Source organism: Pangasianodon hypophthalmus, chromosome 17, assembly GCF_027358585.1.
Source record: "Pangasianodon hypophthalmus isolate fPanHyp1 chromosome 17, fPanHyp1.pri, whole genome shotgun sequence".
Classification (NCBI taxonomy): Eukaryota; Metazoa; Chordata; class Actinopteri; order Siluriformes; family Pangasiidae; genus Pangasianodon; species Pangasianodon hypophthalmus.
In genome coordinates, this window is record NC_069726.1 from 2,758,569 (window position 1) to 2,782,301 (window position 23,733).

Sequence of the window (23,733 nt, forward strand, 5' to 3'; positions counted from 1 at the left end):
TTAAAAGGAAAAAATATATATAATAATTTTTTTATTTTTTTATTTGAGGAGTACAAAAAGTACAAATATTTTAAAAAGTAGATTAATTAGACAGATATAATAAGTATAACAATAAGACCATACTTCCCATGTTTGTTTCCCTGGTAAAGTTTTGAATGCTGTTGTCAAAAAATATATATTATATAATATTAGAACACATCTGATTCTGATTTGTACAAAATAAAAATTGTTTCCAGTTTTACAATTAATATCTGCAGTTTTCATCTATTATTTAAAAAACAGCCTGTGGTTCCTACAAATGTCAAGATCACTTTGTTACTTTGTCGCCACCTTGTGGTAAAAACTGGTATAGCATGATAGTCTTTACCCAGTGTAGTAGTAATAATAATAATAATAATAATAATAATAATAATAATTTATTTTCATCTACTTTTGTCTTTTATCTCTAAATTTCCTCACACACATCTGTGACACTGTTGGAATAAATGTCTTAATCTTGCACATTTATGGGTGTGCAAACTTTTGCACTCCACTCAGAAAAGAGCCACAAACTTTATACAGGTTTTTTTTTTTTATTACGATGCTAAAACACATCCACGATTGATTCTCCAGCACACAAACTGGAAATTAAATCACTTTCAAATTAAATCTATTTCAGAATTATTAGCACCCTTCTAAAGAACAGACAAATTACATGTATAAAACAAACAGTACACACAATGATTGCAAATTTCCTCTCAGACTGGAGTTCAGTTTTCCCTTTAAATTGCAATCACAGTATTGTATAAAATGCTGCATAATTACGTATGCTTTGTCAGTAAAATGCATTGTAAGAAAAAAAAAATCAGAGTGACTGCTCTGTCTGCATTTTTAGTCTAATTGTCATGGAACTTATTCCCACAAAAGTTGTTTTAAAAAAAAAAAAGAAAGAAAGAAAGAATAAGAATAGAAAAATAAAGATGAATAGAAAAATAAAACTGGTTAAAAGTGCCGAGGTCATGCAACAACAGCAGGGTTGCTGACGCACAGGATTATGGGAAATGCAGGACCGTGAAGCCTACATGGGTATCCTGCTTTAAAGAAAAAGAAAAAGAAAAAAAAAAAAGCTGGGTTTGATTTTTTTTTTGCCCTGTACATGATCTCTGAGGATTTCTGTGTTTAACGCAGGCTGCAGCTTTGGTACACAATACCCTGATTATTTATCGATCTCATTACAGCACTCATTTCAAAGTTCCTGGTTATTAATTTGATTTCTTTTCCACATGGTGTCGATGTGAGCAGCTGTCAGGTCAGATTCCCGTCACGGGTATTAACATATTAAAGATTCTGATTCTCCTTCTCCGTGCTCACACGATGTTCCTCTCCAGCATGGGCTCCTGGCAGAGGATGCGCTTGACGTCGAAGGCGCTCAGGTCGATGGTCTTAAACCCTCCGTCCAGGATGAGCTCGGCCACGGCGCGGCCCACGGCGGGAGACTGCTGCAGCCCGTGTCCGCTGAAACCCGTTGCGAAGTACATGTTGTTGACCAGCGGGTGCAGACCCACGATGCCGTTCTGGTCGAACGTGTTGTAGTCGTAAAACCCCGCCCATGCTCCTGTCACCTGATTTAAAAAAATTATTACGACTTTTATTTGATCAGTTATCAGTAATCATAGGATACTTTTCAGGCTGACAAATTCTATTCCCTGGATGTATTACCCATAATGCACCCAGTGTACAACTGACTAGAAATCTAAAAACGCATGGTTAATGACTATTGAGGCCAACTGGTACTTGGTCGTGGTGTATTTAATGCAGAAATGTGCTTTACTTTTGTCATGTAATATCAGAAAGACGTTATGTGATGTGCTGTCAGTCCCCTGTCTGCTTTATTTACTCCTGCCCCCTGTATAGTGCTCCACAGAGAACAATTTATATAATAAATAGTGAACAAGTGAGTGAAGGAGTGATAGACACAGAAAGGAAAAATAACACAAACAGCAAAATGTTCATAATGCTCACCTTCAGACTCTCAAAAGCAGGAACTCGATGTGCCAGAAGTGGCCAGACTTTCTCCTGAAAAAACTCATGGTCCACATCCAGGTTACTGCAGTCCGGTTCCTCGCTCTGCAGCAGGTAAACAAACAAGAACGCACAGGAACCATCAGGCAAAAATGCTCAAAGAATTCAATTCAATAATCTCCACCAAAAAAAAAAATTTCAAAATCCCCCTTCCTTTATGTCATGTTTGGTGTTTGATATTTGCGCCTTTAGTTTTGGGGCCATAAAATGGAAAATCACCCAAAATCTTGGTAAATCCATTCTCAAATCTTTATACACTCGCTTTACGTGACATCATCAAACTGTGTAAAGTCAGGTTTAAATAAACAGCAGCGATGTATGCAGTGCTGTGCACATTTCCCCACACGCTATGTTTCTAACATTTTTCTTAAAATGGCTGACACATTAGTATTAACCCTTTCAGGACAGCTTTAAGCAGAGCCACAGAGTTGATCCACACCTCCTCCGGCGACTTCCCCGTGATGTAATTTCCTCCCAGGCCTTCTCGCCGCAGATAAACTCCCGAGTAGTCGATCAGAAACGGACACTCCAGGCCCGGACCATCAGGACAATGCACCACATAAATATACCTGCAAATAAATACGGAATACACCACCACCCAAAGTCATGCTGTTACAGAAAATTCATCAACACCTTCTGATCAGTGAGAACGAATACTGATCTAATATTATCGCCACCTCTTTCTGGGTTCCACAGGAAATGGGATGGCTGCCATGCTGGTTTCTGGGCCGTGTCCGATGCCAACCATGTCGGCGATTTTCCCCGAACTGGCACCGGCCGCGTTCACTACGACAGCACACTCCACAGGCTGGTACTCCAAACTGTTAGGCATCTTCACCTGTAACAGGACGAGCTCACGCTTCAGCTCCCACACAATAATCTTTCTTTTCTTCTGTATTACTGTAACAACATGCAATTATTTACTACGTCATTTATATCATGGGATGAACTGGATACTGTAGCTGGCGTCGGATAATTATGTCACAACATGATATTGATAACGTGAGTTAATTACATTGTGATACACTCTTCTAAGGATCAGCGTTATTGTAAGGTGTCACTGTAAGGTTATATTTCACTCTCACACACTGACTGGACTAGTTTTGTACCATCTGTTTCATTTATACAGCAGTTAGTTCTGATCCACTCATTTAATTGGTCGAGTGGCATTCCAAGAGTGCCTATAGTTCCTATAACCACACCGTGTTGACCACGAAAAATTCCACTTCCTAGATCGAAACCATCACTACAGTAGAGTTAGCGGACATGGCAAATGATTAAAATATGAAAGCTCATCAGATAAAGACGAAAAGGAAGAAGGGATTTCACTGCAGCACCATTAATGAGAATGTACGAATCAATGTGAGCTAGCTAGTCAGCTAGACAACGTGCTGTAAAGCGAGCGTGGCTTCTTCGGGATCTATTTCCCCTAGCAAAAATTAACAGAAGATATTAGCCATATTGTGTCCAAAATGAAAACAATATCACACTCGCAATCGTGCGGTTTTACTGAATATCAGCACAGCTGTGATTAGCTATGGTACTCAGCCTGCGGGAGAATCACAGCCGTGTCGATATTCAGTATAACCACAAGCTTGAGAGTGTGAGTGATGGACAAACTCTCTAAAAACAGTGTCCATGATCGGGGCTTTGTTCGCAAAACTGCAGCAAAATGATTTATTTAAGAAACAGAACACGAGAGCGAGTGTGTTATTGCCTTGTGTATCCACGACCAAATCCCAGCCGTGACGTTATCCGTAATAACACACGTCCTCGAGTGTTGTAGTGCTCTAGCAACTTTATACAATATAATGCAGCTAACAAATGAAAGAAAAGAAATAAAGCAAACAAATTAGGAATATTTGTGTTAAATATCTATACATCTACATATTCTTCCGCCACCAGAAAAGTAGTTCCTCCACAAACGTCTCCACAAATGTTGGGGTAAAATTATTAATAATAATGAATGTATGTCATAAGTTATCTTTAGAACACATACATTTTTTATTTGTTAAATTTTCACCATTTTCAGTGATTCAGAGCAGCTCATTCAGACATTTCTGTTACATATTTGGTGAAAAAAGTGCCGTTTAACCAATCAGATTCTGTGGGCGGGACTAACTGTTGTGTAATGCGGGAAGATATGATATTTTTGCCATATTTCCTATATCAACAGAGCTGAAGAATGAAACTCACATTAACGTATTTGATCCTTTTTATGTTCAGAAGGTCTCCATCCATGGTTTCTGCATTTTGTGTCCAGCATCTAAATCCTGAAGAAAAAAAAAAAAAGAGAAAACTAACTGCTATAGCCATCACACAAGCACCAAGATCACGGTTATGATTAACAGACGTCTACAAACAGGTACAAAAGTCTGAGACCAGACTAATGTCACGCTGCTTTTGATATGTTATAAAAAAAAAAGCGTTAAAAAAGTTAACCTGTGACTTCTCCGAAGCACTGATACACTCCCATAGACATGGCTTTGCGTCTGAACGCGTTCAGGAGGGTCCAAGGGTCGAACCAGCCTTCGTTCTCGAGTCCTGGTGAAAAGTCAGTACATTCTAAGATTCACTACATGAGCAATTTATAACACTGACAAAGAGATCATGGGATCTAGAGTAACCACAACAGACTGTGGAAATAAAATGCTGCTTAACATGTTAAAATTATTATTAAAATGTGTAAAATATTGTTTACGGTTTGAGTTTTTTTCTGTAACTTAAAAATCATTGGCTATAGCAATAGTGAACATTTTCACCCGGACCCAAACATAGTGATATAATATACTAGCCAAAAAAAAATAAAATAAAAAGACTAACCAAGAGAGGCCAGCGCGACGCCGTCTGTGTTCAGACAGGGAAATCTCTCCTTCAGCTGTGTAGGTGACAGCAGGGTGACTTCAGCCCCGAGTTCTCTAATAAGTAAAAATAAATAAATAAATAAATAGGAAACGCACACAAACAGGTTAGAGAGTCGTATTGTGCATGGTATCCGAACATTCAGCTTTACTGGACTGGCCAACTTAATCTGACCAGAATTATTACTCTATTGTTATGTTTAGTTATTTTAATATATAGTTGCACGTCATGTTATCTTAATCACACACGTTTCTGTCATGGTGCATCAAGCAGGATCATAGGTTGGCTAGTAGATTTTTTTAAAACATTAAACACTTGAAAGTTGTTAGACTCAAACAAACTGTATATAGAATGTCAGATAAAGTTTAAAATCCCTAACATAAGTCATCATTTGAGAGCTACAACAACAATAAGCTATTTATATTTGTAGACGAAGTTGGCTGAGAGTTTGTCCACCATTTTTTTCGAGCTGAGAGGCTTCAGAAAATATGACGTCATTTCCATAGTGAGCATCGATGCTCCCTGATTTTTTTTGCGGTGCATTTTGGAATTTTTTAGGGAGTGAACACTCCAGTGCACTGGAAGGATTTTGCGACTGAGTCAGCCCTTAAAATGGCCGACTCCCTGATCAGTGTCCTGACTACAAGAGACTGATTGAACTAGGGGGCTGACTGAGATGCACCCTAGAGTTATTTTGCTGGTGTTACATTTTAAAATAGTAATAAATTTGCTGAGAAAGCATTTTGACTTGCTTACGACTCCATAGATGGGAGTGGACTCAACTCATGGGACATGATTTATCTCGGTGTAGAACTTGATTCGACTCGCTGAACTTGTTGGGACTCGATTGGACAGGACTTGACTCATTCGAACTTGATTCAGTGTAGCGACTCAACTCACCGATACTCACTGAGACTCAACGGGACTTACGTTGTTGGGAATGGGTCTACTTAAGTAGTTAGGAACTGACTCAATTAGCTGGGAATTGCCTCAATGAGACTCGATTCAGAGTCATAGGGAATCAACTCAACTCAGGTCTCTGCCCCATTGTTTGGGATTTGGCTCGACTCATTAGGACTCGACTCATTGAGACCCGCTTAGTTGGGATTCAACTGTCAAGACTCCAAAGACGGCCTATCATTATAAAGCTAGCTGCCTTATTTAATAGTAAACTAATGCTACTTTTTAATTATTAAAAATATTTTCAATTTATTGGAACATATGTAAGATTGTGCATGTGTGTGTGACACGATGTGACCTTTATGTAAGCAACATTGTTAACCACGTGTGTGAGTGACAGTCACAGTCAGCACACCTGAGCTTATGCAGGAAACACTGAGTGTAAAAGAGAAGTACACACACTTACACAGTGCAGTAAACCATTGCAGACCATCATCAATCAGATCTACAGGGACTGGTCTTTAATTTGTAAAGGATGCTCACTTTTGAATGGCGTAGTTCTCCTCCATAATGTGCGCCGATGCTTCACTGGCCAGGAAAAGATAACCTGAGTGATTAAACTGCAGGTCGATGGGATCCTCATTCAGCACGCCGAGATGTTCCTGCACAGAGGAAAACTCAAATCCTAAACCACTTTCACACACATCACTCGTATGACTAAAGCCATCATTACTGTGGTCTGGTTAGTGTCAGCATTACATCTCGTATATTCCTAATGAACTCATAAGTATAGCAGTGGAGGGTTACATTAATGTTCTTCATGAAGTTAGCGGAGGCCATAGAGAGCTGGATGTTCTCCTTCAGCGAGAACTGCTGCCGAATGCCTCCTGCTGAGAGAACCGTGGAGGCCTGGCTGTACTGAGAACACAAAAAAAATAATAAAAAAGAGACAGAACAGAAATAATTAGAAAACGCTGAACACTGAACACTGCACGGCCACAAGAGACAAACTACATGCGGCTTGGGTGAGTGGGACTCACAGTAGGATCCTTCTCCACCACCACCACCCTCAGCGCGTCCCGAGACATCAGTCTCCTCTTCAGCCAGTAAGCGATGGACCAGCCAATCACTCCTCCTCCGACGATCACGATGTCGGCGCGCTCAGGAGGAAGGCCGCGGGTCAGCTCGATCGGGCTCCAGTCACTGCCGGGCATCGCCGCCGTCACTTTATCACGAAACGCTTTAAACTGGTTCTCCAGATCTGCATTTAACAAGACGAGGGGAAAAATAAACACTTCACTCTTTCTTTCCAGACTTTCCAGATATCAAACCAATTCTCTCCTCACTTTTTAATCAGCCGATTAATAAATCAATGGCATTCAGGTTGATAGACAAATTTTTAAATTTTATATGCACGTGATGTTCAAAAGAGGCTTTTACGTATTACAAAAACCTCTCGTACTTCTCCTTTGCTTGTTTACCATCAACAAATAAATGACCCAGATGTGGATCGATTTCTGGGGAGATTAAATTCCCTGATGTAAGGCTGATACGGATCACGACGGTAAAGAGTAAAGAAGTACAACATGACAGCTGAACAAAAATCAGCAGGACTTTCCTGGTGCTGCAATATAACAAGATTTTAATCATCCAAAATGTATCAAATTTATTTCTGCATACATCAATCCCACTTTTATCATCTTCACTTCTTTCATGGAAACAGATTCTGGGTGTACTATGACAATCTGTTCATGCAGTAATGTACTGCTGAGCTGTTTCTTTTTTTTGTTTTTTTTTCATATCTGGATTCATGAGTATTTTATTTCGAGTAACAATTAAAAACAAGACAATATTTAATTAAATAAATAATTAAAAAAGATTTTTAAAATGAATACATTTCCTATTTTAAAGTGTCACAAAACCAAAAATAAAATAAAAACTGCTTTCTTGTTTTCCAATTTTCATTTCAAAACGACTAACAAGTGAATGCAGTGTACACGGACACGCGTGGCATCAGACTGATTTAAAGTGTTTAAAGGGTTAAATGTTTTTATGTCATTCGGATGACATGTTGTCCTGTGACTCCTGTGACAAAGGGATCCTTAACCCATTTCATCCCATATTCTTCTCTCCTACATGCATGAGCGCCTGAATTTTACCACTTGGGCAACAGTGGCACAAACTGTAAGCTGCTTTTTTTTAATTTATCTTTGAAAATATTTTTTTGGCCAAAATTCTTGATCACAACAAAGGTCTGAAGTTTGGAAGGAAGGAAATTCAGATGGAAGGAAAGAAGAAAGGACGTTCAAAATGAAGGAAGTTCAGCAGGAAGGAAAGAAATTCAAAATAAGGTTCAGAAAGAAGGAAAGGAAAGGAAGGAAGGAAGGAAGTTTGGCAGGAAGGAAGGAAGTTTGGAAGGAAGGAAGTTTGGCAGGAAGGAAGGAAGTTTGGCAGGAAGGAAGGAAGTTTGGCAGGAAGGAAGGAAGGACAAGGATTAACATCCACTCAGTGTACACCACGCACAATCATTAGTTCAGTATATTTAAGCAGAAATAAAGAGATGTGGGATTCAGACAGAAGCCATGTATAAGAAATGAGTTCTGTATGATACTTAGAATAAAATCTCTCAGGTTAATAAAGGAGACAGAAAGGCAGGAGGCTTTACTCTTCCTCTGACAGATAAAACGGTGCTGTAGAGCAGCTTCACAGCTCTGACTCACCCTGGATGATGTCTTTCTGCACGGCTCTGCCTGTGCTCAGGCTCCGACTGCTGCAGCGGTTACTGGTTAATAAAGCGAGCGCTCGGTACCTGCGGCCATGGAGCAGGAGTTTATAGCAGCTGGACATCTCTGAGCCGAGCTGATCTCCGCCTGCGACGATCTTCAACTGACTCTCTGCACGCTGACGGGCTGCAGACGACGTGCTGACGTGCTGACGTGACTCCGCCCCTGAACGCGTACGTCACGACGCACCACGCCACGCTGCTCCCGGAAGTGAATTTCACAACTGATTTGATTTCAGCTAAAAACTTAGCTTTTAGTAGTAGACTCTTGAATTGCACATGGAAACCATTACCTGCAACTGACAGCGTTTGTAACGGCATTTTATGCTGTATTAGTTTCATTTCGCTGTCTCTTGCTCATCACTAAAAACTACATATCCCATGAGCACCCGCTCTCAGACCAGCCAGCGTAGCGTGTAGCAAATCAGTACGACATGGTGACCCTAAAAAAATTGTTTTACCCCCCAAAAAATGATTAAACCCGAAAGCTTTTTGATTATATAACAAGTCGTCGTCCATTTTCATTAGCTAGCTATAGTTTGTACAGCTAAAGTGCCCGGATGAGATGGCGAGCTCTGATTGGTCCAGACGCCCCTCCTTCAGCTGTTTGCCAAAATGGACTCCAGGCCAATGCTGAGGAGGATTTAATTATATTTATTTGCAAATTCTAATCACGGAGATTAAATTTTTATAATGCAATTTTTTATAATGCATTTACTGCAGATTTGTTTAACACATGGTTATTAATAAAATGTAATAAATCAACTGATGTACTCTAATCAGTGTAATATCAGTCATGTAAGAATCTCCCTTTCTTGTATCAATGCTGTTTTGCTTTTTATATACTTGCATATAAGTCATAAATTAAAAAATATGTATTAATATCAAGCCATTTCCAGGCCATGGATAGACAGCTAAATTACAGAAAGTGTGTCTCAAACACCACTTCATCTCATCACACCACACCAGGTTGATTATTTTCCTGGAACACCACGACATGCAGTGTTTTATTCTTTACATAACATGCACTGCTATAGAAGATTAGCGTATACGCCAAAAATGGATTGTACATGAGAAAATTCTCCTTGTCTGTACTGAACATTTGCTTTGGGCTCCTGATGGAAAGATGGTTGTGAGATCATATTCTAGCACCACAAAGCTGAAACCTCTAATCCTCAGCTATTATTTTTAAAAGCATCAATGAAATGAATAAATGTTTGCGAAGTGCATTCAGTGAAAACCGATGTTAGCTAGCTATCTTGAGCAATACTTTATTTCATAACATATAGCTCATTAGTAGCCCTTCATGACTGAACAGGTTGGTCTTTTTAAAAGTTTTAAAAATTCAAAAATTTTAATTGTTCATTTACCTTTGACCATAATAATAAAAAAAAAGACATGTATCCCATTCACTCCATTTATTACCCCATTTTTAGACAAATCATTTGGTTGGTCACTGATTGCAGAAATACATACTGACGGTTTTCTGGACATTTTGAAGTCTCACTTCATTCCAAAGAAAAAAAAACTAACACCACGTTATAAATCATAAAAAAGACAATAGAATCTTTTCCTGCAATCACAACAGAAGTATAAAAAACATCCACACTGCTCTTCAGATCACAGGGGAAGGTGTTCAGTGCTGTGTGTTTGTGTCGTTGTGTGTGTGAATTGTGAGTGTCTGGGCTTTACGTTCGCGAGAGGCCTCGGTTGTCCAGGTCTTTAACCTGTTAGACAGAAGGACAGGCTCATCAGCAGATCTTCATCTGACTTTACAGAGATGCGCTGAAGTGATGTTTAGAGGTTTACCTTGTATATCCTGACCAGCCAGTGCTCTGTGGTGTACGCCTCCTCGAGCACGTCCAGCTCGAAGTCCTTGTTGCCAATCTCAGCGTTACGGACGCGGTCGTAACCGGGAGGACGTTCTGCAAAGAGCATGTGTTAGTTAGTGTTAGTGCTCTGAATTTAAAACCAGAATCAGTGGAGCAGCCTGGACAGAGACACTCACTGGCCTCGGTGTAGACCTGGCCGAAGCGGTAGTAGCACATCTTGTACATTAGGCAGTTGAGCAGAACCGGAGAACCTTCCCTGTCCACGCGGAACTCGCCGGTGGGAGTGTAGTAGTCGTGCTCCCGAATGTGCCGCCCCGTGTCTGTGCTGCCTCCGATACGCACCATCCACAAGAACTTATTTATGTCTGCAAGACGAGAAATGTAACATTAAAAAAATTAAAGTGAAAATCAATTTCATGAAAAGATAAAATGGATTCCATAGGTAAATAATATAAAATACCAATATTTAATAGCAATATTTAAGAAATAAAAGTAACCTCATAAAAGGCAACTAAAAGACAACTAATCTAGAAATAAATATCAATACAACAATATTTCAGAAAATAAAAGTGAAATCTAACTTCATGAAAAGTTACTAAAAGTACACTGAACTCTATAAGAAAATAATCTAAAAAAAAGTAAAACCTAAATACATGAAATATATTTAAAAAATAATAAAGTGGCAACAGTTTAAATTAACTTTTAAAGTAACTTCATGACAAGATAGTAAAAGTAGACCAAATTCCATAACTAAATGAAATAAAATAACGTTAAATACAAAAATCTATAGACAAAAAGAGAGAAAATGGGAAAAAATTAATAAGATAAAATAAAACTTTTTTTTTTAATGTGAAAAGTAACTTCATGAAAACTTCCTCAAAGTAGACCAAGATCCATTAGAAAATAATTTAAAAAATAAATAAATACAGAAATAAAAAAAGCTGAATTTAAGAAGTGAAAGAAGTGAGTTGAATTTAATTTCTTTTTTAATTAATTAATAAAATCAAGTCAATAACCGTTTACTTGGACATTTCAGACTATAATCTCTAATTATTAGGATATGTATATTTGCTCTTGTATTTAATTAAAAATAGATAAATAAAAATAAAGTTTCATTTTTATTGGTTTATTGATTTATCCTCAGGAGAACGTACCATCTGATGAATATCCGGTCAGTCCTCCGAAGATCACCAACACGTAGCTGACGTCCAGCTCTCGCATGATCTCATAGGCCTTCTCCTCTGAGGAGGCCATCGCCTACACACACACACACAAAATATAAAACACACACTATTATATACACTAGTTCCAGCTTAAAACCTGATTATAAATAATGAAATCCAGTGTAAAGGAGGCTGCACTCACCTGGCCGACTCGAGAGATGTGCGTGTTGTTCCAGGTGTTATTGTCGACCAGAATCGTCCGATTTGCCATGGCGGTTATCTGATAGCCGTAATCCCACCAGGACATGACCTTAGCATCCTGAAGGAGAAAAAGCATGTGTAGAAACAGGAAGTGATGGTGAATGAGCGAATGAAGCTCACACGAGGAGGAAAAAAAAAAAAAGCTTTAACATTAGGACCAGTTGCTTTGACTCACTATTACTAACCATTGCACAATAATAAAACTAATTTAAAAATAAGTGAAAAACGTGAAAAGTGAGCTGTCACTGCAAAAAATTTAACCTAATGTCTACAGCATCTACTCCATCATTAACATGTGTGTAATTACTAGAGAATGAATTTGGACATTCTCCATTACTGAGCAGGAAATCTGTTTATTCCGAACTTAATGGAAGTCTAATGGCAGCTGTTGAGTTTTGTCAATAAACATTTAGACATATTTTTGTAGCATTTTCATGAATTTTCAAATTTAAATGTTTGCAAAAGCTGAATTAAAACTCTGTAAAGACAGACTGATGATGTCCGTCTCATATCCGTCTGCACTTCCTGTGTAATGGCTGTTACACTTTAAATGTCTCCACTTAGACTTTTATTACAAGTGAGTTTGGAGTAAAGAGATTTCTTCCTCCGCACAGAGAAATGTGTTGAAGTTACTGTCAGTGGTGATCACACCTACACTACAGGTGAAAGGAGTATGGAGGATGTGTTTAAAGGAAGTGAATAACCGTGCACGGCTGACCTCGGGAGTGTTGTGTCTGAGCCAGTAATAAGCCTCTCTGAAATCGTCGAAGATGATGCGGCTGCCGTCTCCTCCGCGAGCCGAGAGCACGATGGAGGGAGAGGAATAGGCCTCGCTCGTCACCCACGTCGAGTGGAAGGTGTACGTGATCAGGAAGAAAGCCATGACCAGGATCATTCCGCTGGCAACCTGCAAAAAATACACAATCAGACAATCAGCGAGGTTTGTTTGAGCAGGAATAAAAGTAATGCAGGCTTTTGTTTACTGTTTGCTGTGGAACACGTAACTCCCGATTAACACTGAGGTCACACGTCGGCCATTTTGAAGACAAATCGCAAAAGAGATTTAAACGACGTTAAAAGGGACAATATTAGTCAGTTCCCTCCATCTATCTGTTCTTTTTGCAAGGAAATTCCAACTCTCTTAAATTTCTTACTCACTAGGGGGTGAAAAATGAAAAATATATTATCACAATCTTTTCTATAAAACATGATAAAAACTCAAAACAGATTTGATTTGCTGTCATTTAATATTTTTAGTTAAAAAATTTTTGTTAAAATTATTTAGTACTGAAAATGAAGAAAAATTAAAAACTCTGGTAAAGAATCCAATATTTTCTCCAATCAGAGTTTGCAATTGTAATTATAACATTTTATAATATTAAAATTGTTATCACGAGACCTGTGAAGTGTATACTGTATAATTCATGACAATGTCAATATTACTTCGCCTAGCAATTACTCGGTTTTCTCAGTTTCAATTAAATCGCAGGTGATCAAAAGGTCCAAAGACACCACCACCAGTTTGAAAAAGACAAGCGCTTTTAAGTTTTCACCTCATTCTTGATGGGATAGGTAGAGTCCTGCTGCTTCTTGGACTTCTTGTCTGGTCGGCTGACGTCCAGGTTCTTCATGTACGTGGTGAGAACCTGAGAAACGCCGATTCCTGACAGGATGCACATGACCGGAGCCAAAACCAGCATCAGACGCACCTACAGCGGGGAAAAATGGATCACAGCCCCAAATTACACAATGTACAAGCACTGCCTAATTTTAAAAATAAATCTGTGCTGAGTTTTATTTCTTTTGGGGTATTGCAACCATTACTGCGTTAACATGCACTGTTCATGACTCTAAGTTTTGATTTGTTGCATCATAACTAATTTGCATATTTTATTTTCAGTGAGATTCACGGCTTAAATGTCTTTAAAGAACCTAAAGCATTTAGATTTTACTTATTAAAATACGTAATATTCAAATGCAATTCAATTTAGATACTAATGTGTCTATAATATTATACTGCATGAGTCAACACCCTGCGTCCGTACTGCATTAATCACAGAAGCTCAAACTTCTTAATTAAAGGAAATCACAATGAGATGTAAAGTCATCACTAATATTTCAGATTATGTTTGATTTTTTTGCCCACAGTAATGTTTTTAGTTGTTGAACAAATCTGTGTAAGGACTAATTTATTCCATGCAAAAATAATTTATTAAGTTAAATCACAAATGGCTTCATATTCACTACATACGCTCACTACAGAGGGTATAACATAATGCCTATGCCATAAAGCCTACGTAGTGCACTGTATGGCAAATAGGGCAGTGTTTGAAATACAGCCACATAAAAAGACAGGAATTGCTTAAAAAAAAGATCAAAAAAAATTTTGAAACCATTTTCAATACTATGTTAGATAAATAAAAGTAGAATGCAGGATTTTAAAAGCTTCAGATGTGAGAATCTGTAAATTAGAAAAACAAATTTCAACAGTTACACCAAACTGCTTAAACGTATAGATTCTGACAGTATTTTTTTTTTTTCTTTTTAAAGGTACATATACATGCCGCTTACCATCACAGCTGAGAAGTACATGCTGGTCACGCCGTACATGATGATGAAAATTCTGGCGTCTGACAGGTTGTTGAAGCAGTAATACAGACCCACTGGAGAAAATAAAAATAAATAAAACATGTAGGATTTATGTTTCTGAGTTTCAAAGAAAAAAAAACAAAATAGAATTGAAAAAGTAGGTTACTTTACCCGGGAACATGAAGACCAGCAACTGCAGGTCAAAATAATACGAGGACCAGGTGGTGGGCTGGTGCTCGGACACGGAGGCGATGATGGGGATGTTGTTCTTGGCGTAGGACGGGTCCAGGAGAGAGTAGAAACGGCCGGTCCATGGGGAAATCTTCCCTGATCACAACAGAGAGTCACATGATCATCATAGGGTGACCAGAGTGCTATTTTTTTTATGGCTCGAACCTCAAAGTGACAACTTGATTTACAAAAGAGGTTGTTGTTAATTTACATTTCAAATTAATATTACAAAATACTGACATGCTGCGGAAAAAATGGACAAATTTCTCCATCCATCTAACTGTAGTTCCTCAACAGCATCAAGTGACTCAAAATTCAAGAAAATGAATGTGAAAATACGCAGAAACGTTCGCTGAACACGGATGTACAAGCTGAGAAGAAACCAAAATGCCAAGGCTCAGGAACAGAAAATATATAACGTCCATTTAGGATTGTCTGTCTGAAATGTTTGGGAACCCCTGACGAGAACTCTGTAGACCTTCAGACGTAACTGTGATGTGCGGTAGGAATGCTAATGTACAGAGTAGTGTGTAGAATAAAGGTCTAGAAAAGAGCGAGAAACTTGTTTAATGTCAGCTGATGTGGTGATAATCATTCACAAATGAAACAGAGCCTTGACAAGCTTTACTGTCGTGTGTCTATGTTTCTCTGACTACATTAAAGTTATTACCGTAATGGCAGTGAAATGTGGAAAAGGTCACAAACCCAAGCAAAATAAAGATGCGGTCCGAGGAATTCAAGTTTTCACTAGATAAGTAGCTTGCTGTACTTTGGGGTGAAATTATGTTAACTAAAGCATGAGAGTGAGCAGCACAGTGGAGGTTACAGTACAGAAAATACAGCGCTGTCAATCATCTCTTACATCCTAACCTTGTTTTCCAACCCCATAACCACGGTGTCTCCAGGTTATTAAAAAGTGCTTTAATAATAAAACTACATCTATCTTTATTGTTATCCAAGAAGCTGTTACAGCAACCGAGTAATAAACCAAATTAAATGAAAACTTGACTGACACACTTAACATTTACTTCCTGCCTGTCATCAACCTGTGCTACAATCTTAAACAAACACTTTTTTCATTAAGATAAGAGCTCTCAGACTGAGCTGGTGTGTGGGTGTGTGTGTGTGTGTGTGTGTGTGTGTGAGTGAGCACAGGGTGTGTCGTGTCAGCATACCGGTCAGCATGAGCACGGCTCCGACGGAGAGAAGCACGAAGCCGACCAGGGAAATGACGCTCTTGAAGAGGATCTCGAACTGCTGGGCGTTGAGTTTGCTGCGCAGGTAATCCACGAAGGCGTGAATCTGACACAGGCCGAACACGCCGAAGGCAGCCATGTGCTCGGAGGATTGCACGGGCTTTAAAAAAACAAGCGTGACTGCATTAAAATACTGTTTAGAGCAGTTAAATATCTCCAAAGAGCTTAACCCTAGGTTCACACTACGTGATTTCAGTGACAGCCTGACAAACGGCATTAGGTGTGACGTAGATACAAGTAACATAACAAATCCAAACTATTGACTCGAACGATTCCTCGAACCAATCCTGTGGCAAGTGTGGTCCGACTTTTCTTCAGTTTCCTGCTCACTACCTGCAATTAGTCCCATTTACAGTGTGAGGCACAAAAAAAAGATGAAAAACCTATAAACTTATTTTCATCTTGTCATATACGACCTCTCGTTAACTGCATATGAAGAAAAATAAAGCTGGAAGGAAGTAGCAGAGATTGTTGGTGCCTCTGATGAGCATATGTAGCCAAAAACATTTAGACAACGAAGCTAGCACACAACAAATCAATCAAACGAGATTTTCACACTCATTAGTGCGTTAGGTAATTAGTGTTTAACTGCTTAGCTGCGTATACATTTTGGCTATGATGGAACAAAGAGGTGCTGGACAGGCCACGCAAACAAACGACAGTATTCGCACTCGCTACATGCTACAAACAAGCAACTTGTTGCTAGCTAGTGTGACGTGACAACTGTGCAGTCTGTCATTTTTAAAAACTGTATATTCCATATTCATATCCCCTTTTCTTTTTTTTTTTTAATTAGCTCCGCCCACTGCAGGAAAACAAAGCTTGTTGGTGAGCTTGTCACTGACCGTATGAGGCTGTAAACATTAATTATTTAAAAACATATCCAGATTCTATAGACAGATTTTTTTTAATTATTACTTAAAAATGTCTTGTAATATAACTTTGGACTTTTTTTTTAAATATCCATTATTTTGAAAAGTAAATGAACTGCCCATGTGTATGAATACTGTGCAAAGATTAGTTTATATAAAAAAATAAATATCAATAAAAAAAAAAGTGAGAGGGATCATTAGATCATCATATCAAAAGAGAGAGAGAGATCATAATATGGGGCAGAGAAAAAAAATATATTTGTTTACAAAATCTATGATGTTTAAAACTCTCGCATTGCAAATGCAGCTGATTTGGGAGGAATAATTAACTATCTATACTGGAAAACTATTTTTTTTAGAAGCGTTTTAGAGTCTATCTGGATATAAGGATAATGATTTATGTTTTATTAATGTGATCTGGAGGTGTTTTACATCTTATATTTTCCTAAAAACAGTGTAAACACTTTGCATGAAAGAGTTCATTATGAACCAATCAAGAATTGTTAATCTGTTTTTTCCCTCGCCCACATATTCACCCATGAACAGAGGTGGAGATTAGTGGTGGAGCTCAGCTCTAAGTAATGCGACGTAAGAACCATCCGGACAGCGCAGAACCGTAACACGACATGTGCGTGATTTGTCTACCTGGAATCCCACGAAGGAGATCTGCATGGACAGGATGGTGCCCAGGCAGTACACGGTGCAGTAAGCCACGTAGATGCGGTGAGAGAATCGTCCGGTGAGCATCAGCACCAGTACGTGCAGAGGGATCAGGTTGATGAGGAACACGTAGCCTCCCCACGAGGACACCTGCAGACGTTGATATTAAGAAAAAAAGCATCTCAGGCTTTAAAAATCTGAACGCTCATGCGTAAAGATAACAACACTACCACTTAGGAGGACGCTCACCATGTAGAAGTACGCCAGGGCGCAGATGGACGACCAGTAAATCGAACCCGTCTTCACCGCCTTGATCCACATGTAGTACGTCAGCAACATGCAGAAAATAGCAATTCCTTTCCACGGGAAGAAAAAGAGGCGATGCGTGTCGAATTACAATCAGAAACAATTCCCTACTGTGTAAATCCATATGTTAATATAGACCTAGATACTCTCGTTGTCATGGATACGTGTCAAAATTGTAATAGGAGCATATTTGCATCACTGTGGTAGAAATAAGTAAGGGATAAAACACTCTGTGTCGAGCAGTGAAGGAAATATAATAAATGTCATGGTGCGCTTCATGAAGTGTTTTATTCCTCTTACACCACAGCAATTTGTTAAATATTACAATTTTCTCTTTATTAAAGAACGACATGTCATACATCCATATCATTTACGTTACAGACGTTCCCTTGCCAGTCTTTCTTTTTTTCTCTCTCTCTCTCTCTTGAAGTTAATAAAAAATAAAAAAAAAAGTTAATAAAAAATCCACAAAGCATAAACTCCTCTGTCCTGACGATGTCGGAAAACCTAAAGTTATAGCTTTACGCCTGAAACTGGAGACTCCTTCCATAAACGTCACCGTATCAACACTTACACGCTTTTCGTTGTTAAACAACTACACAGCTTTTAAATCTGCCTGGAGATTTGCGGCTGCACTACTGTCAGAGCTGCTGTTATGGAAAATTAATGATCAACTTCTGACCAATCAGAATCGAGAACTCAACAATCATATAATCATATAATTTAGCGTAGTGTTTATAAGTGAAAGACGAAAAGGGTCTGTATGGTAATACAGTATAAAAACGATATGTAATATTAAACTATATATAAGAATAAGGATGAAACCTGAGAAAAGGAACATAAACTTGAAAAGTACTTTAAATAAAATTCACAGGATTATAATAACTTACAGATAAACAGCAGCTGAAAGATAAACTGTCGATATATTTAGCTAAACTTTAACTTTGCCTTACATGATTTCTTTTCAAAGGGACGAACTCTCTTAATCGCACTCGAGATATTATATTTTGATATTATTCGTGCATAAATAACATAACAATCCAATTCCTAAAGCAAAGCCGTTACTTTAAGAAATAAAGGTTTTTGAAACCTTCGTTATCGTAGGAGCCTGCAACCGATCGGGAAATGTATCCTGGTACAACAGCGATCATGGCAGCGGCGAGAAGTCCAGCACCAGCGTCCTGTCACGAGAAAGAAAAAAGAAATTCATCCATCGTTTCCTTGATATCCGAGTGCGAGAGCGCGAACCTGAAGCAGGTCAGCGAGGACAGAGAGAACAAACCTTGAGCTCCTTGGTGAAGTGGTAGGTGACGATAGCGGTGAAGGAGGAGAAGAGCGGTGCGAGGAACACACACACATTTCGGATGTCGATGGTGATGTGGAAGAAGTGCAGCATGTGGTAAAGGGCCGCCGAGGTCACCATCAAACCTGCACAGTAAAAATGTTTTCATTCTTAAAGTCTCCCTGAACACAAAAGTCTGATTCGTTAACTCCTCTTGGATTGTGAAATACTATTAAAGCAATTGTTGGTTTTGCTTTTTGTTAACTTTAAAATTTGCTCAGTGGAAAACTGATAGTTGTTCAATCTGTGATGTCACTAAATAAGAGCCATAGTTTGAACCAATCACAGGCTGACATGCAAATTACACTGAAATCTTTAAACCATAAAGCCTACAAGCGGACATAGAGAAGAAATAGTGGTTGTTATGGTAACAGTATGTGTGAAAAGGTTCGAAAGTGATACTGAAAACCTGCGATTTGCTCATTTGCATATTCATGCAGGAATGGACAAATCATAAATTCATTTGCGAGCAAACTTCCAGCTCGCACCTCAGCTGGAGTGTGTCAGTTACATCACCGAGGTGCGTCACAGCACCGTGAAGCGTGTTACAGTTTCACATCGCTACATACCAAATGAAAGATTTATTTTCACAAACGTTAGTAAGGGGTAGAGTTTGTTTCTCTCTGGTGGTTGAAATCTGCCTGTCTAGCGATTTGTCCACTCCAGCATCCTATACGAGTACTGTGTTGACTTTCACTCGGCGTACCGGGATAGATGGTGCCTCCGATGATTCTGCCGAGCGGATACCACGCACGGTCATCGAACCAGTTGTGAAACTTGTAAAAGCCCTCCTCCGCCAGGAAACGAGTGGTGCGGTAATTGAAATACCTGAGTTCAGGAGAAGACAGAGACACAATCATGCAGGGTAAACATCTCCATCTTACCTTACGGGCTCCATCTGTGTGTGTGGATACTTACGGATCGAACTCGTGGATGACACTCTCGAACCTCAGCACAGAGAAAAGGCGAGTGGAAAACGCTGCAAAAAGATGGAGAGAGACAGAAAGAGAGAGACAGAGATAGACAAACATCTAATTAATGTCTGTTCATGTTTAGTGTTTATTTTATTCATTATAGGTTTTCTATTCCTTTGTTTGTTGTTACTGTCTCTGTAACTTTTATATTAATTTGCTTGGGCAACAGAGAGAGAGACAGAGAGAGAGACAGAGAGACGCATACAAAGAGACACACAAAGAGACACACAGAGAGAGAGAGAGAGAGAGAGAGAGAGAGAGAGAGACAGAGAGGCACACAAAGAAACACAGAGAGAGAAACACAGAGAGAGAGACACACACAGAGAGAGACAGAGAGAGAGAGACAGAGACAGAGAGACACAGAGAGAGAGAGAGAGAGAGAGAGAGAGAGAGAGTGAAAGACACAGAGAGAGAGACACACAAAGAGACACAGAGACACAGTGAGAGAGAAAGAGAGAGAGAGAGAGAGAGAGAAGTATGAGGTGTTAAGACATGGCCTGGCTGTAGAATAAATAAAGAAAAGAAAAGCACTCACACAGCACGGCCGCCATGGACAGGATGAGGAGCTTGAGCAGCGTGTCCTGTTTCTCATAGGACAGCCGCAGGAAGCCCATCTTGGTCATCTTTACTCTGCTAACACTCGATATCTGGAACGCAGAAGGACAGTTAGCTGTTTACTGACATCTGTAACATTCACTGCTTGAATGTGTGACATCCTGGTTCCAAGCAGCCAGTCTGACAAGTGTACAGAGGTGCAGCTAATCCAGTCAGGTAGGGTTTCTTTTCATTAGTCTACCTGTATACACGCAAATCCCGCCTCCCTGCACTACGATTGGCTTAGAGTATCAATCTCCTGAGCGCTGATTGGCTGATTTCACTGTTCACGCAAAAGATTTCTAGTTGTGAACCAATCCTTGCTCAAGAGGCGGGTTTTCTGGAATACGGGTAGGGAAACAAATCAAGGTTGTTTTTTTTTCCTTTTTTGCAAAGAAAATGATTTAATGTGCATTATGGTTAGCATGAACTAAAATAGTAACCAAAATAAGTGAATGAACCAGTCAATGGAGTCAGTTACTTAAAATATGTTAAATTAAATAGCATGAGCTAGCTAGCTGCTCGTGAAACTGGACAAAAATGCAAAAAATTGATAGTTTTATACTTCATGCATAATAATATTGCAATTCTTATGACCTCTACATAACGTTAACATAATTTTAAACAAAATAAGCAATAAAAAGATTAAAAATCATTAAAAACGGTTCATTTCCTATTGCTAACCTGAACTAGCTTGCTAACTAGCAAGCTAACAACACAGCCTGCTACAACATTCTACTAATTCAACTAATTATCTCCGTATACACTGCAGAGTATCTATATTCATCTCAAAGTTATTCAGCAAATTAATAAAATTACCAATTTCTTTCATCGGTAGCTCACTTCCACTCCGCTCCTGTTACACACTTCACTTTTCCCCCCACACACACACTACTCTGTGAGCGACCAGAGCCCCGCCCAGCCACGTAAAACCTGCGCTTATTGGCTGACCACCCAGCAGGGCTCCATTCCCTCGATTCTGATTGGTTGCACAGCTGTCATTCAAACCATGACAAATCCACACTTTCTTTATGGCGATTCAGAACTGACGTGTCCTTACAGATGTGCCTCTTTATCTCTTTACTTTTATGTATGTATATATGTATATATATACAGAAAAGTACAGGAAGAAAAGTAATTGCAAAATATTGACTTTTTTAAACATTGTTTTTGCACCAGATGATAAACAGGAACGAATTAACTGGCAACAGAAGAGTTTAATGGAGTGTGTAGGACAGTGACTCAATCCCTGATCCTTCTATCAGACCAGTTATTATATTATTATATTATACTAATATACTGTTTGGCCAAAAGTATGTGGACGCCTGGCCATCACAGCTATATAATCTTGTTAACCATCCCATTCCAACCCATAGGCGGATATAACGGCGTCTAGCTCTTCTCAGAAGGCTTTTGGAGTGTGTCTGTGGGAATTTCTGCTCATTCAGTCAGAAGAGCAGTAGTGAGGTCAGGCACTGGTGTCGGGCGAGAAGGACTGGCTCGCAAACGACGTTCCAAATCATCCCAAAGGTGTTCACTGCAGCTGAGGTCATGGCTCTGTGAAGACCACTGGAGTTCTCTGAACACCAAACTCATCAAACTGTGTCTTCAGTCTTCACAGACAACATGCAAAGAGTTTAAACGACACCTGCAAGATCCAACCAGTCCACTGCATGAATTTCTGACTGTCACTCAGTCTGAGTACGGACTCTGTGACAAAAAGAGGCATTAGCACTGCTACTAGCAGGACAATTAGTCATCAGAGGTCATACAGACTGTATATTACTTAAAATGACATTCTATATTGCATTGTACCTTGTACTGTATTCTATATTGTATTTATTGCTGTATACTGTAATTATTGATGTTGCTACATGTTGTACAAAGGAATAAGGTGTCATTGTCCCAGGAATAAATTGTAATGCAGCATGTATTTTATGTGTGCCTTGCAGTGTATGCACAGGCATGTATACAAATTGCTTTGTAGTAATAATAAACTTTACCTGACATCACTTTTTGCAGTCATTGAAGCATACAACTGTCTAAAATATCTTTGTATGCTGTAACATTAACATTACCCTTCATTTGAACTAATGCTCGGAAACTCTGAAAAAAACAGCTCCAGACTGTTATCTGTCCTCCACCACACTTCACTCTTGGTACTGTGTGTTCCAGTAGGTAGCGTTCTCCTGTCATCCGCCAAACCCAGACTCGTCCATCAGACTGCCAGATAGCAAAGAGTGATTCATCACTCCAGAGAATACAGGAGTTTCCACTGCTCCAGAGTCCAGTGCCAGCACTTGTGTGCAGCTGCTCAGCCATGAAACCCGTTTAATGAAGCTTGTGACACAGACTTCTCGTGCTGATGTTGCTTCTAGAGGCAGTTTGGGGCTCTGCAGTGAGTGACGCAACACGACAGGCGATTTTTATTTGCTATGTGCTTCGGCCCTGCTTTGTGAGACTGCGTGGTCTACTGCTTTGTAGCCGAGCTCTTGTTGCTCCTATTTCTTCACAATAATAACACTTACAGATGACCAGGGCAGATCAACAGCGTGGATTTCACTTTTCACATTTCACTTGCTGTGACAGTGCCAGGTTTAAAGTCACTGAGCTCTTCAGTACGAGCCATTCTACTGCCCATGTTTGTGCTTGACTTTACGCACCTGTTAGCAATGGGTGTGGCTCAAACACCTGATCTCAGTCGTTACAATGAGTGTCCACATACTTTTGGCAAAATAGTGTATTTCATCATCATATTTTATTATTACACAATTTCATATTCCTCATATTTGATATCATATTCCTCATATTTGATACCATCCCAAATGCTGTTCATCATTCGAGTAAAAAAAAGTAGATCTCTACCTGTTAGTTTATCTACAAAACAGAAATCCTGTGTTAAATTAATGTAAATGTAATAAATTTATTCTGTATTAGCAAGCTCAAAAAGAATGCATCCCCGCAGATATGCTTCATTAATATCTTAACATACGCTCTGCCCTTCTGTTGTTACTTGTTGAACTCACTTTAAACATTGTTTAAGTTTAC

General features: G+C 39.1%; 2 protein-coding genes across 5 annotated transcripts; both read right to left on the bottom strand.

Annotated features, from left to right (window-relative positions):
• Positions 1 to 915: 915 nt before the first annotated feature.
• Positions 916 to 9,307, bottom strand: foxred1 (FAD-dependent oxidoreductase domain containing 1). Of its 3 annotated transcripts, none has more exons than XM_034312294.2 (11): positions 8,544 to 9,307; positions 6,864 to 6,958; positions 6,631 to 6,741; positions 6,367 to 6,485; positions 4,885 to 4,979; positions 4,504 to 4,605; positions 4,258 to 4,334; positions 2,739 to 2,899; positions 2,501 to 2,630; positions 2,002 to 2,106; positions 916 to 1,601 (listed from the first exon to the last, which is right to left on the bottom strand). In XM_034312294.2, the coding sequence occupies exons 1-11, from the start codon at positions 8,668 to 8,670 to the stop codon at positions 1,347 to 1,349; spliced, it is 1,377 nt and encodes a 458-aa protein (XP_034168185.2). In that variant the 5' UTR covers positions 8,671 to 9,307; the 3' UTR covers positions 916 to 1,346. The 3 variants fall into 3 exon arrangements, with proteins under 3 accessions (XP_034168185.2, XP_034168186.2, XP_026799437.3); XM_034312295.2 differs by having other exon boundaries at positions 6,864 to 6,955; positions 8,544 to 9,306; XM_026943636.3 differs by having other exon boundaries at positions 6,864 to 7,084; positions 8,544 to 9,301.
• Positions 9,308 to 10,008: 701 nt separating this feature from the next.
• On the bottom strand, positions 10,009 to 21,643 carry stt3a (STT3 oligosaccharyltransferase complex catalytic subunit A). Of its 2 annotated transcripts, none has more exons than XM_026943881.3 (18): positions 21,505 to 21,643; positions 20,627 to 20,738; positions 20,036 to 20,096; positions 19,824 to 19,945; positions 19,058 to 19,203; positions 18,866 to 18,956; positions 17,719 to 17,825; positions 17,455 to 17,619; positions 15,857 to 16,037; positions 14,622 to 14,777; positions 14,433 to 14,524; positions 13,415 to 13,570; positions 12,580 to 12,768; positions 11,803 to 11,919; positions 11,592 to 11,694; positions 10,614 to 10,802; positions 10,415 to 10,530; positions 10,009 to 10,332 (listed from the first exon to the last, which is right to left on the bottom strand). In XM_026943881.3, exons 2-18 carry the CDS (start codon positions 20,712 to 20,714, stop codon positions 10,294 to 10,296), a joined length of 2,118 nt encoding a protein of 705 aa, XP_026799682.1. In that variant the 5' UTR covers positions 20,715 to 20,738; positions 21,505 to 21,643; the 3' UTR covers positions 10,009 to 10,293. The 2 variants fall into 2 exon arrangements, with proteins under 2 accessions (XP_026799682.1, XP_053097055.1); XM_053241080.1 differs by having other exon boundaries at positions 21,529 to 21,589.
• Between the last annotated feature and the right edge of the window lie 2,090 nt (positions 21,644 to 23,733).

Excerpts from the sequence above, each read along its gene's own strand:
- stt3a (XM_026943881.3), bottom strand. The coding sequence starts at position 20,714 with ATGACCAAGATGGGCTTCCTGCGGCTGTCCTATGAGAAACAGGACACG. Across the intron at positions 19,946-20,035 it reads GTCATCCACGAGTTCGATCC|GTATTTCAATTACCGCACCA; the intron begins GTAAGTATCCAC and ends TCCTGAACTCAG. Across the intron at positions 10,803-11,591 it reads GACCGGATATTCATCAGATG|ACATAAATAAGTTCTTGTGG; the intron begins GTACGTTCTCCT and ends CTCGTCTTGCAG.
- foxred1 (XM_026943636.3), bottom strand. The coding sequence starts at position 8,670 with ATGTCCAGCTGCTATAAACTCCTGCTCCATGGCCGCAGGTACCGAGCG. Across the intron at positions 6,486-6,630 it reads ACTTCATGAAGAACATTAAT|GAACATCTCGGCGTGCTGAA; the intron begins GTAACCCTCCAC and ends TCCTCTGTGCAG. Across the intron at positions 2,107-2,500 it reads CGGGGAAGTCGCCGGAGGAG|AGCGAGGAACCGGACTGCAG; the intron begins GTGTGGATCAAC and ends TACCTGCTGCAG.